The following is a 14,560-nucleotide window of genomic DNA, read 5'->3' on the forward strand; positions in this document are numbered from 1 at the left end:
ATGACAACAACTAGGGTAGAAACAATTAATAGCATTGAGTAGGAATGCATGCAAGAAATAACAAATACGAAAAAGTAATCGTGCGAAGTAGTGCATGTGCACAAGAAGTCGTATGCAAGGTAGAGATGTATGGAAGAAGTGAGTGGAGGTTGGAAAAACGACAAATTGTGTAAATGATTACAAAAACAAAGCATTATTGAATAACTACAAAATGGAGACCCCACACTACCCTAATGTTACATATCTATAACAATCAAAAGAGGGAGCTAAGGCTATACTTCTATGCAACTATCACTCTTGCTCATATTCAAAACCCAATTTGATTTGTTGATTCAAACACAATATTTTGGAAAAATATTTACAATAATTTTGAATATTATTTCTTATTTGATATATTTAAAAATTTATTATAGTTCAATTATTATTATTTTATTTTTACTTTTAAATTCTCACAATAAAACTACATTCTTATTTTGATTTAAATAAATTAGTAATAATGTAGGAGAATACTTAACAAGGATTTACTTTCATGACCAACAAAAAGGTTCACTGAATTATCATAAGTTGCATAATCATCAACTCGAGAATCCTTACCTTGAGGAGTGACCTCTTTTCAAACAGGAAAAAAATTAAATTCAGCCAGTGCATCAAACACTTTCAAACAACGCTATAACAGCATCAAATTTCCCGATAAATCCCATGAAAAATATTACCTTCGCGTGGAAAAAATTACCTACAAGCATAGCCACTGACATGACCGGCACGGAGGTTTACTTTTAGTATAATAGTCAATTGAAACAACGCAATTCGTTCAAGTTGTGGTTGGGTGCAATAAAGAAAAATAGCCCATCTGTCTTGAAATCAGACACATTGACAACGAAAGGGGAAGGTGAATTAGAACTCTAAACACAGCGTTTCCCTAGAACCCTGCTCCATCCATTCTTAACTTTGGAGAAGTTTGTTTACTTTGCAATAAACGATCTCAAATATATTTTTATTTTTTTATCAGTTCACTTTCCAACCAACAAGCAATGATATCTTAAACTAGAAGGTGAAAACCTGACAAGTTTATTTCATGAATACATCTATGTTTTCAACTTCACCTTATTGATTGTAGGGCTCCCCGTCTTTGATATTTCAAAGTAAAATCTCAAAGAAAGCTACTAATTAACTAAGAAGCGTAAAATTTACAGCAGTGCAATGTTTGGTTTGAATAAATTGCTATCAAACAGTCAATCTAAATTGAACAAGATCTTTCCAGGGAACATAGTAAGGGGTTTTCAGGTGTTGGTGGGGAATTGAAACATGGGGGAGGATTGGGTACATCATCTCCATTTCCTTCTATCATTTGAACAACCCTACTCATGGAAGGACGATCTTTCTGGTTGTACTGAATGCACCACAACCCAACTTTTGCGAGTCTCCTCGCCTTCTCCTCATCTTCTGCTTCCACTTCTATTTCTGCCCACCCTCTCAATCTCCTTGCTAACTCCCCACTCTGAAGCAGTTTGAAAGCCCACTCGGGGAAGAAACACTGGCTGGAACGGCTGGCCTTCAAATCCACGTTCTTTCTTCCCCCAACAATCTCTAACAAAAGCATTCCGAAACTGTAGACATCCGATTTATCTGTAACAGGGCCAATATCTCCATCACACAACTCTGGCGCAACATATCCTGGTGTCCCTCTCCCGGCTGTCATTGATATATGGTCGTCTTCCTTACCACAAAGTTTTGCGAGGCCAAAATCAGAAACTTTTGGTGTGAAGTCAGAGTCCAGCAATATGTTGTGAGGTTTTATGTCGAAGTGTATGATCCGCTTCTCGCAGTCTTGGTGTAAATATGCAATTCCACGAGCAGCACCCAAAGCGATTGAATACAATTGTTCCCAGCTCAAGACTTGCTCCTTTTTTTCTGTAAATATAAACTTCTCAAGGGATCCATTCACCATGTACTCATATACCAGAGCACTTGTAATGCTTTCAAAGCAATACCCGGACAGCCGAACCAAATTGATGTGATGGACCCACCCAATGGTGGCCACTTCGTTCATGAATTGAGTCTCGCTGTGCCTATGCCTGTCAAGAATCTTAACAGCCACTAGAGCTCCGTTCGGAAGCTTTCCTTTATACACCACACCATAACCTCCTTCTCCCAACTTTTCTGCAAAGTTGTTTGTGATCTTCTTGAGTTGAGAGTATGAATATCTAGTTGGCATTTCATAAGCATATTCCTTTAGGAATTTCTCCACCTTTGCAGCGGAGCTACCAGGAGAGGGTTTTCTACTCTTTGCATAAAACAATATGAGCAGCACTAATGCTATTGCTGTCAGCCCAACCCCGATAGAGCAACCTGCAGTAGATAAAGATAAATTGATATCAAAGTGATCTTCGTCTAACCCGGAAGACAATATTGATGGAAACAAAATGCAAATTCGCGTATTAGATTAAATTAGAGACACTGAATATGAAGAAATCATATTTACCTATTATAATCGCCGACATGTTTCGACCTCCTTTATCTTGAGTACCTGCATGGTCCATAGCGATTGGTAAGAGAATACATACTTGACAGAACGCGAGAAATTCAAACAGTTTTTCCTTTCTGGGAATGTTGTTCATTGACCGGAAGGGATCAGTCCAGCTGGAGAGTCTAATTTTTACTTTAAAGAGTGTTGAGAAGAATTGACTGAGTGACCTTCCATTAAAAAAAAAAAGCTGGGAATGTTGTTCATTGACCGGAAGGGATCAGTCCAGCTGGAGAGTCTAATTTTTACTTTAAAGAGTGTTGAGAAGAATTGACTGAGTGACCTTCCATTAAAAAAAAAGTGTTTATATCAGAAGTACTTACCAATTAAACTAACTTTCCGTAAACACTTAAGGTTTCAGCTTTCTAATCAAATTTTGAAAACGGAATCGCGAAACCTACCAGCTTTCTAATCAAATTTTGAAAACGGAATCGCGAAACCTACCATCGCCGGGGCATTTCTGTGGATCAGATGTGCCATCGGGACAGTAACAAAGAAACGTTGCAGGCTTCGATATGTTAAAACCACAATATCCATTACTTTTCAAACAAACTTCACAGCTTTGGTCTCTCTTCGGGTCCACACGCCATGTTACCTCAAAACCCTGAGCTATTAAAGTCTTATTATTAATGGGCTGCTGAGAGAAGTTCTGTCTAACTGGTAGTTGAAATACGTTACAGAAAGTTGTGCCCTCCAAATTGAAATGGGGATTCAAACTGTAGTACCAATCACTGCCACATAAACTCAAATTATGCACTTGTGATCCACTAATGTTCTCATGAACTTGATCGCACTGCTTCCAAAGCGTGAGATTAGTGTATGTCTCCAGAACCTGGAAATGGGAATCAGGCCTCCAGAATTGAGAATAGTTTCCTGAAAAATTACATTTTCCGCCCCACAGATTGTCGTTAACAATTGTCAGTATTTTATATGTACTACTATTCTCCAAGAAAGAGGACTCCAGTATGTGATATTCGTCTCCACCGATATTCATCAGAGTATGGCTCTCGTAATCACATGAGCGTAGCTGGAAGTCAGGGTCGCCGCAGCCGCTGCCATTGCTCCCAAAAGGATACGCGAATTCAACGTCCCCACATGTAGATGTATTCCGAAGACAATCGTCGTACAGAGTGCCGAAACATGATGTGATTGAGCAGAGGAAGAGAAGAACACAAAGCTGAACAGTGAGAGGCATTGCATTTGCGAAGAAGAACACGTATTCTCGAGCCCTGCTATTCTGTCGAAGATAAAAATGAATGAGTGGAGACTTCAGCTGAGGAGGCGAATATATAAAAATGCAAGGGTTTTGCAGATATGTAATTGGAACAGAAGGAGATGGACTTGGAGGGAGAGAGCGCTTCAAAGTAAACATCTTCGAGGCCAGAGTGTAGTCAACACACCAATTAGACCTAGTAGCATGACTTCCTAGGTAAAAGCTCTAATAAGTTGCGTTGAACAATTCCACATGCCGTCAGGTATCCCGTGGATTGAAAATTGTGAAGTGAGTGGGTGAAGACTCTGAATCTCTGCCCAAAGTCCTGAGTCATGACCACTCATTTTGAGACAAATCCCTCGCATTCAAAATTGTATGGGTGAAGACTCTCAGCCCCCTTCCTAAACTTGTGACCACTCATTTTGAGATGACAAACTTATTTTTCAATATTTGCATTTTCCATATTTATATGTTGACATATTTCTAGAAGGCAAGTAGATGAAAGGTATAGGCTGGAGTTAACCAGTCATATATTGGGTATTTAATGCCCAGGCAAGTAGATGAAAGGTATAGGCTGGAGTTAACCAGCCATATATTGGGTATTTAATGCCCTCAAAGCAACACGCCACTTAGACCGGTAAAAATTCTGACTATTAATTTGACTATTATTCCAAAGACAGATTCAGGTCTATATGGTGCAAGAGTAAAGAACACGGTTTCCATTCACACGAAAATCAATATGGATGACCAACTTAAATTTTAAATGCAACTTGAAATATAAAATTTGTGTTAAATATATTTTTAGAGGTGGCAAAATCCATTCCCATATGCAACCTCATCTCATCTCATCCCTTTAGAGAGCGGAGATGTATTCAGTAATTGAAGTCAGCTTTCCAACGAACATTTAATTGGTGTATCTGTAAAGGTCCCGAATAAAATGAGTATTATAAATATTATAAGTTAATTATGTAAATAACGTAAATGGTTTTCTTCATGGAATAGGATATATATATTTGAGATCGTTAAGTGAAATTGTTATTATTTTTTTATTATAAATAGTCATGTTTATATAAATATTATTATAAGTTTTTTTTGGCAATATAATCTTGCAATTTAATTTCAAAATTTTTTGTTGTTTAAAATATATTTTTGAATACATAAATAGATTTAACCTTTTTCAAAACCCCCGGAGCACTCTAATTATGCATAGAACTTAAACTCAATTGTTTAGAATGGATTTTGATTAAAATTAACCAGAAAAATAATAGTAAAAAAAAAGTAATTTTGTCTCTAAGTTAGAGTAAGCCTTTAATATATATAATAAAATAGACAAATAAAATGTTTTATTTTATACAGTAGTTAAACAAATTATATTATATTATACAAATATTTTTTAATTTAATTATGAAATATGAATACAAAATCTAAATCAAAAGTATGAAAATAAATGTTATAATAATATTTTTAAAATGGGAAAAATTGTCCTATGAAAAATATTCTTAAAAAAAGTTGAAATATATCATTAATAATGTAAGAGTAGTAGACATGATTTTCAATAATATAAAAATTAATTTATTAAATTGTAATATGTATATCATTTTTTTTTCAAAGTTTATATTGTCTAATAGTTATTAACATAGTTTCATTCAATGAATAGAAATGAAATCATTATCACAATATATAAATGTTAGAATATTACTATAGATTTATTTTAACTTAAAATTTATAATTTGTAATGTGTTGAGAGTGATTAAATTTTTTAAGGTGTAAACATTTTTTCAATTTTTTCACTTTAAAAGATTTTAAACTTGAGATTTAAACCCTTTTGAAATTTAATAAAATTGTGCTTAACATGAATCTATGTTGATTTGTGAAGTTTTTTAATTTTCATTTTCTAGATATATATATATATATATATATATATAGATAGATAGATAGATATAAACTAACATTAAAATATTGTATTTATGGTTGATACTAAAATATTATACACACACATATATGTATATAGTCAAGTAGATTACAAGATGATTTTCATTGATGTTAATGTAGTCATTGGTGTCAAGGAACTACAAATTTAGGGGAGTTTGTTCGAGAGTTTGTTGATATTGTCACTCACCATTTTTTGGTGCATGAAGAGTCTTGTACTACTTGCAAACTGTTGAATACATGATTCAAGGGCCCATATTTGAAGACATTTTTTTTATAGCAAATCAAGTGAGGTGCTCTTGCAAAGTGTATAGTTGGATAATACTCTCATAGACCTTTCCACAAATATATGAAACTTTGAAAAAATCCTAAGGGATTAAGTGTTATTGCAGTTCAAAGTTTGGAAGGTTCCAAATCACATGCTTGCACTTGGCTGATAGACTTTGTGATTAATATAGTTTGCGAGATGGGAATGTTCATGACAATTGACATCTCCATGGTGACGAACTTCGTAGGTGATGGGAGGATGTGATTGAAAAAATCTGTTATTGAGAAACTTCTTGGGATAGCAAATCCTTTCCTTAACTAACATTTGTTTCCATGTTCATGACATGGAGGTTCTAAACAAGAAAATTTTTATTGACACTTGAGGATGATTGCACAGTTGAAAAAATTCATAGTGAAAGACTCTGCGAGACATTGTAAGTGATGGGAATTTAGCATTAGGGTCCTTTTAAAATTAACAAAAGAAAATGTCGAACAATGCTAGACCCCCCTAGGCTTTTCTTAGTACTAGATGGTGATGTGGTAAGTGACAAATGGTGAAGTATGATTTGAGGACATTGGTGATGAAAAAGCTAGTTGGCATGACAAGTCAACATGATGATGACATGGCTTGACATGGAAAGAACACATGGCATGTAGATTTGACACTTTCAGGTGCCGAAGTGGCCCTTTTCCATATGACACATGGTGCCACTCATAAGGTGACACATGGAAGTGCAATAAAGATAACTTAGCATCGTTGACATGTCATTCTAGTGTGGAGATAAGAGTAAAAAGGTTCATGATGGGTAATATCATAGTAAAAGGGTTAGTGATGGGTAATATCATAGTTGATAGATCTCGCAGACAAGAAACTTTTCATCAACTAGTGTATGCCTCCATGTCCTACCGTAGAGTTGATCCAAGTACATATTGGTGGCCACCCGCCTATTCCACCTAGATCTCCAGTCAGTTTCATTTATTTCCTTGTTTATTCCCCTTGTCGGGTTTTGACTCAGAGTCGAAACATGCATCTAATTTAGAAGCCTTCAGCTCAAGCACCAGTGATTGCTTGGCTCGACACACTTGTGTTGTGAGTGGAGCTCTTATGGAACTCATACCATTTTCCCATGTCCTTCATTATCTTCAGGGTGTTTTTATTTATTTGCGGCTTAGACGAGTTGTCCTAGGTCGCCCCACCTTGGCTTTGGCCTCTGCTCTATGGTTTTGGGGTGCCTTTTCTTTACATCAGATTTGTAGATCCAAAGTCTTGCTTCTTCTATTTAAACTTATGATTAATCTTGACAGTGTATCGGTATGCCGTGATGAGTGAGGAGATGCCCAGGAAATCCATCTCATCCTTGATATACTTTTGTAGGTAGTCGCGATACTTGAGTACCAAATTCTGCTTAGAATCCTTGATACCCAATTTTTTGTGTAGGGTATGGAAAACATTTGTCAAATTTGGCAAATCTTGGTCCCTTCCCTGTCGTATCATGTTCCACTTTATGTATTTATCTTCATAGCTCCTGAAAGGGTTATATTGTTCCTTGCTGGCATCTCGGAAAGAATCCCAAGTCGGTGTGACTGAAAATAGTGAGGATTCCCTCTCACCCTTTTTCTCATAGTAGGTTTCCCACCAATCCTTGACGTGTGGCGCGGCTTTGAGAAGTGGAAAAGGATGTAGATCCAGTCAAGATATAAGTCATTTGGGATTTTTCAGCCCCAACCACTTTAACAAAGCTCCGCAACTTTCTGGGTCTTTCCAATTTCTATCGCATGTTTGTGTTGGGGTTCTCTCATATCACTTGGCCTTTAAGGCAAGTCACCAAGGGCGAAGCTAAAGCAAAGAGTTTTTGGTCTGAAAGCCAATAGAAGGTTTTTTTTTTTTAGTTGAAGCATCGCCTCTGCTCTGCACCAGTGCCCACATTACCAAACCTGTAACAACCATTTCAGATTGAGATAGACGTCTCTGATTATGTTATTGGTGCAGCTCTTACTCAACAGGGACATTCAATGGCTTACCACAGTGAACCACTTTCAGACACAGTCCAAAAGTATCCCACTCATGACAAAGGAATGTATTCCATTTTGAAGGCCTGTCATCAATGGAAGCATTACATTATGGGGAAGAAAATGGTCATCCACACAAACCACCAACCCCTAGAATTCATACAGACATAAGGGAGGCGGAACGATCACCATTAGAAATGTTCCACATACCTGCAACAATTTAATTTGAACATTAAGTACAAGAAGGGAAAAACCAATAATGTTCTAGACTACCTCAACCGACCACCAGTCATGACGCTAATCACTGTGCTCGACTCCTATGGGCACAAGACTTCGGGTTGGCCGAATATTTACAAGATCGATCCTAAATTCGACAATGCATACCAGACACTCTTCGAAGGTAAGAAAGTTCCAATCTTCATCTCGAGGATGAATTTTTATGCCACCTGGGACACATCTGTGTTCCTTTAAGCGACCATGGCAAGATGGTTGTGAGGCAGACTACGGTCAAGTCTTTGGACATTTCAGGGTAGAGAAAATAGTGGAAATCTTGCAGAAGTATTTTTATTGGTCGAACCTTCCTCAAGATGTTTGGAGGTACATTAAATATTTCACTACCTGTGTCATTGCCAAACCAAACATCAAGAAGCAAGGCCTATATATTCCTCTTCCTACTTGTAGTCGACATTGGGAATCCATCTCCATCGATTACATGTCAGGCCTTCCTTCTTCTAAGCACGACAAAGACTCCATTTTTGTGGTGATCGATAGATTCTCTAAGATGGCCATTATATAACCCTGTAATAAGAGTGTCAGAATAGAGGCCACTGCTAAACTCTTCTTTGACCAAGTGTGGGTAGACTTCGGGATTCCATAGTCCATTGTCTTAGATCGGGACAACAAATTCTTGAGTGCATTTTGGTCAAGTCTTTGGGTGATGTTCGATACCAAACTTACTAAGTCCATAGGTTTCCATCCTCAAATTGATGGAAAAATAGAGGTTGTCAACAATATGATCGTACACATTATGTGCATGTACAACTTGAAGCATCCATGCATATGGGATGAGATCATCCCCTATGTCCAACACAACTACAACAGAGCTCTCCACAACTCAACGAGCCACATCGACTTTTAGATAGGGATGGAATTTCAACCATTATTCCCCATTGATGTGGCCGTACCATTTACAACTACTCAGGCAAATTTAGCTCACGCCTAGTCCGAAGTCTACAGGGCTCACAACTTCATCAATCACATTCAACACATCTGCTACCAGGTCCATGATATATTTGATAGAACCAATGATAAGTATAAACAACGACATGATCATCATCGATTTCCGTACAAGTTCCAAGTGGGTGAAAAGTTTGGGTACATTTGCAGAAGAAGCGTCTCATTGGACCCCACCGCAAGCTTGTTGGGTTATATTCTATTCATTCCACGACTAGCCCCAATAGTTAAGTCAGGGTATTAAAGGGGGGGCAGAGCGCCCCCCTTTGTTGTGCCGATGCATAACGGAATGATTAGAGGTGGGACGTGTTAGCTCTATTACAAGATTCAGGGGTTGGAGGTCAATTTTCGGTCTAGTGATAGGTTTATGCCAAAAAGGAGTGCGTTGCAGTCGTTTTACTTTCTTCTTTTAGTTTCCTCACACTCCCTAAACCTTCCGCAGTCTCTTTTTTCCTCTAAAAATCTCTTCGCTCCCACTTAATCTCTTGTATTTCGCTGCCTCTAAAACTCTGCGTAAGCCTGTTTTCTTCTGATCCCCGAGTGCTAAGCTGTGGTCACCATATAACCCAACCACGTGACTCTGTGCCTTCATTCGACTCTCTGCCTTGATCTCCACCGTCGATCGCCCACGATCCGACGGTCTCCGCTGTGTTTACTGTAGGATTAAACCCCGTGCACTTTCCTCGTCATTTGACTGTCTGTCGCAAGATCGGACGGTAGTCACTTCCCCCCGATCACATGAGTTTCCCACTCGTTAACGCGCAGGGAGAGTGGTTTCCCGTCGGTCACGGAAGCCACGCGTCGCAATATTATTGCATCGCGTGATTTTATACGGAAACTGCCGCAGCTCCAAAGGCGGTGCAGGGAATACCGCCCGCCCACAAAACCACCTTCCCCCTCTCGTTATTATCATGCATGTTAGCCGCCCATCAGCCATCGGATCTGCCCGACCATGATCCGACGGCCCTCGTTTGTCCGATCATTTTGTTTCCCGATAATGACTGCAAATCGATCCCCGCCATCGATTCACGTGATCTAACAACTGAGCTTTGTCCCCGACATAACCATGCTTCCGCCATGCTGCCCATGTCCACAGCCTGTCCTATGTACCCGAAGGACGAAGGAGGTCAGAATCCTATACCCGGCACAATAATATCCTCAGCAACTGTATTTAAGGAAAGGGATGGCCAAGAAGAAAAAGGACGGCCTCGAGCAGTCAAATGCATTTACCAGTTATGGAGTTTCACTCATACAACACTTCATCTACTCGAGGAGTACAATAGAGTACCAAAAAAGGTCGATTTATTCATTAAAACATTCAAATTGTAGCAAATGACCCGTATCTAATTGTAAATGTGGTTGGTGGTCCATTATGACCCCTCCACGCATAGAACAACAGAGAAATTTTGTAAACAAACTCGATATATACCAAGAAACAAGATGTAATCAGGTTGATGAATGTTATTTTGATGTAAGGTTCAACTTCTGGAGACTATAACTTCTATGATACCTGCAGCGTCTGGTCTTCATTTTTAGCTAATGCAAGCTTCTTTTATGGTTAATTTCTCACTTTCCACTTCTTCTTCTTTGTTTCAGGTTGTGCCTGTTATGCATGTATTCATGTGCTGTAGATGTTTAGCATTAGAGGGGCTGTCATCCCACCTCTGCGTTAGAATCTAGCTTGTATCATTGAATTTGTATGCAGGATTCTGTTGTTTTAATGCCATAGAGCTATCATCCTGTCTTTTCATTAGGAAATAGATTTACAAACCTTTTAACTGGTTGCAGTTGGCCATCACAGGGTCCTGTGCATCTGCTGGTGTGATCAATATTCTCCATCATCACATTTTATTTAAAACTGTGAGTAATTGGTGGTCTAAAGCCTTGTAATCTGGGGGTGTTCACCCATGTTTGGGGTTAAGCATAGTAGAAATGGTTATCTGGCTTGAATATGCATCATTCCTTCCATTCATCCACCATTTTCCAACATTTTTGTTGATTTTGTAATGTTCCCGAGCATCTCTGATATACAACCTAGGAGAGTTTCTTGGGGTGATAACATTAATTGGCGTTGTCGCCAGGGAGAGGAGACTGAAGCTCAGCTTCCCTGGGAGAACGACACAATTCCATATTTTGATGATAGACCAGGTCTGGGCACATTTCTGGTTGTAATCATCTATCTGGCGACTCCACTAGAGGAAGACCAACTTTTGGCGACTCCACATTGCAGTTCTAGTGCAGTTTGTGAGGCATGCTCGAAGAAATCCTTAGAAACCATCAGTTGAACAAGTGCCTGATCCTGAGAAGACGTTAAGTAGAAGAAAATTTCGTTGAAAGGAGTACTAGGATCAAGTAAGCCTTAGAAGTCCCATGTATCTCTGTTAGTGAAAGTCACCTTCAGAGATTCATTCAACTCCTTAGTCATTTATCTCCCTTTCGGATTCTAGTTCAAAGAAAAAGCACCATGTTGTCCATCATATTCCTCCATCTCTGTTATCCTTTTCATTGATCCATACCACTCAGTCTACCAGTATCCTTCCACTTACCTCAGTCATGGCAGGCCAACAAGCTCTCACAAAGATAGAAAGAATAGTTGCTGCTAGGTATGGACCCTTAGTCTTGCCTACCCCTTTGAATGCCATGCCTATAGGAGATTATCAAGAATATATGCCTAAGTTTATTGGTGCAGATGGAGTATCAGCAGAAGAGCACCTTGAATCTTTTTATTGTTATGCTGATAATCTAGATATTAATGAAGAGGATGTTTGGATGAGGGTTTTTGTCCAAAGCCTAGATGGGGAAGCTAGAAAATGATTCAGAGAATTACCCCATAGGTCTATAGCAGATATTGAGGCCTTAGATGATGTGTTCCTAAAGCACTGGGGAGATAATAGAGATATGCTCTATTATCATATTGAATTTGGGAACCTGCAGAGAGAAGATGGTGAGTTGCTGTCTGATTTCAACATCAGATTCAATCTTATGTACATCAGAATGCCAGCTGAAGTAAGACCAACCCCTACTTCTGCCATGCTAACTTATGCTAATGCCTTCGATTCTCAGTTCTGCCTGTTGTTAACAGAAAGAAGATGTACTTCTTTGGCTGATATGCAAAATGCAACCTTTCAGGTAGAAGCAAACATCATTGCTGCAGAAAGACTCGAAGGTGATGATGAAAGGAGAAGCTAGGGAGGTGAATCCTCACCATCTTGTGATCCTAAGATTGATGAATTAGCCAGGATAATAGAGGAATTAGCCTTTGAAGTTTCTAGACTAAGAGCTGAGCAGTATTTTAAGGAGGCAGAAGCCCATTGTTCCATTTCTCTTCCAGCTCCAAATCCATATAGAGGAGCAAATGAGCAGTTGTAGATTTCACAGAGAAATAAAGATGCAAACGAAGATCAAAGGGTGAGGACCCTTTTTCAGAAGATTGTCATGGAAGAAGAGAAACCTCAAGAAGAGGAGGAGGTCCATGGTTTGGAAGATAAGGGCAGTTCCCCTTTCCTAACCCGAGCTGCATATGAAGAAGCATTATCAAGAGGCACTGCTTGTCAGTTTGTTGTGCCTACAGAAAAACAAGCTTATCAGCAAAAGGCACCTTCATCCTCTGAGAATTTGTGCCTCAAGCCAGCTCATCTTCACATGGCTATGCAGATCTGCAAATGAGCCAGCCTACTATCATCCCTAGTCCAGTGATCAAAAAGGGAGAGGAAAACTCCCCATCATCTTTCGTCCCTCTACTTGCTCAAGAAGAATTCCCTCAAAGTTGCCCCTTAAACATTGAGGCAGAACAAAATTTAATGCTCAAGGCCGAGACTGATCACCTCAGTTTTTATTTTTTGAAACCTGCTCAGATGGCCTCCACACAGAATGAAAGGGCAGCTTGTCAGATGACAGAGGAAGACGAGGCATAGTTTTGGGACTCCTCCTTGGATGTGGATTGTTCTAAGAAAAATAAAGGATCTGATGATGTCTTTGTCTCCCTTGCACAAGAAAACAATGGTTCATCATTCATGTTAGTTGTGAAAACCACAAATGACACAGAAAAGTACACAGTAACCATGATTATTCAACAGTTGTACAAAGGCTCCCATGAAGAACGTCCAAGGAGGAAAATACACAGAATGGAGATGAAATTTGATCGATATCTGCCTATCAAGCTTAAATGTCCTAAATTGTTTAAGGTATAGGATCAAATAAATCCAGTTTTGCTGATCTATGATGAACCAAACAAGAGGAGAAGAAACAATTTTGATGGCCCAGCAGTTGGCCAGTTTTTGAATATTTATGTTTTTTAAGGTCCTCAGGCCTTAATGATTGTAGGCATTTTCTTTTACAGGTTTTAGTGTAGACTCAATTTGACTCCATGCCCAATGGATACTAGGCAATGTTTTAAAGCTGATTTTTTATGAAGGCATTTGTCTGTAGTTCTTGAGACCTCACAGGGAGGATCTCATCCCTAGAAGGAGCCAGTGTTAGCTCTGCTACAAGCTTCATTGGTTGAAGGTCAATTTCAGTCTGGTGATAGGTTTATGTCAAAAAGGAGTACACTGCAGTCTTTTTACCTTCTTCTTTCAGTTTCCTCACACTCCCTAAACCTTCCGCAATATTTTTTTCCTCTGAAAATCTCTTTTCTCCCACTTAATCTCTTGTATTTCGTTGCCTCTAAAACTCTGCGTAAGCCCGTTTTCCTCTGACCCCTGAGCGCTAAGCTGTGGTCACCATATAACCCAACCATGTGACTCTGTGCCTTCATTCGAATCTCTGCCTTGATCTCCACCATCGATTGCCCATAATCTGACGGTCTCCGCTTTGTTTACTGCACGATTAAACCCTGTGCACTTTCCTCATCGTCTGTCCATTCACCGCAAGATCGGACGGTAGTCGCTTCCCCCCGATCGCGCGGGAAGAGTGGTTTCCCACCGGTCGCGGAAGCCACGCGTCGCAATATTATTGCATCACACGGTTTTATACGGAAACCGCCATAGCTCCAAAGGTGGTGCGGGGAATACCACCTGCCTGCAAAAACGCCTTCCCCCGCTCGTTATTGTCCGTGCATGTTAGCCGCTCGTCAGCCATCGGATCTACCCGACCACGATCCAACGGCCCACGTTTGTCCGATCATTTTGTCTCCCGATAACACCTGCAAAGCGATCCCCGCCGTCGATTCACACGATCCAACGACTGAGCTTTGTCCTCGCCATAGCCATGCTGCCCATGTCCACAGCCTGTCATATGTACCCGAAGGAGGAAGGAGGTCAGAATCCTGTACCCGACATAATAAGATCCTCAAAAACTGTATTTAAGGAAAGGGATGGCTGAGAAGAAAGAGGATGGCCTCAAGCAGTCAAATGCATTTACCAATTATGGAGTTTCACTCATAC

General features: G+C 39.4%; 1 protein-coding gene across 1 annotated transcript; it reads right to left on the reverse strand.

Moving 5' to 3' along the window:
* Nucleotides 1-1,200: 1,200 nt before the first annotated feature.
* On the reverse strand, nt 1,201-3,908 carry LOC149174697 (LEAF RUST 10 DISEASE-RESISTANCE LOCUS RECEPTOR-LIKE PROTEIN KINASE-like 2.4). The gene is made up of 3 exons (XM_089420933.1): nt 2,969-3,908; nt 2,483-2,527; nt 1,201-2,349 (listed from the first exon to the last, which is right to left on the reverse strand). Exons 1-3 carry the CDS (start codon nt 3,894-3,896, stop codon nt 1,238-1,240), a joined length of 2,085 nt encoding a protein of 694 aa, XP_089277059.1. The 5' UTR covers nt 3,897-3,908; the 3' UTR covers nt 1,201-1,237.
* Nucleotides 3,909-14,560: the final 10,652 nt, after the last annotated feature.

Source organism: Pinus tabuliformis, chromosome 4_1 (genome assembly GCF_031772625.1).
Source record: "Pinus tabuliformis cultivar Carrire ecotype Pingquan chromosome 4_1, CPIR1, whole genome shotgun sequence".
Lineage (NCBI taxonomy): Eukaryota > Viridiplantae > Streptophyta > Pinopsida > Pinales > Pinaceae > Pinus > Pinus tabuliformis.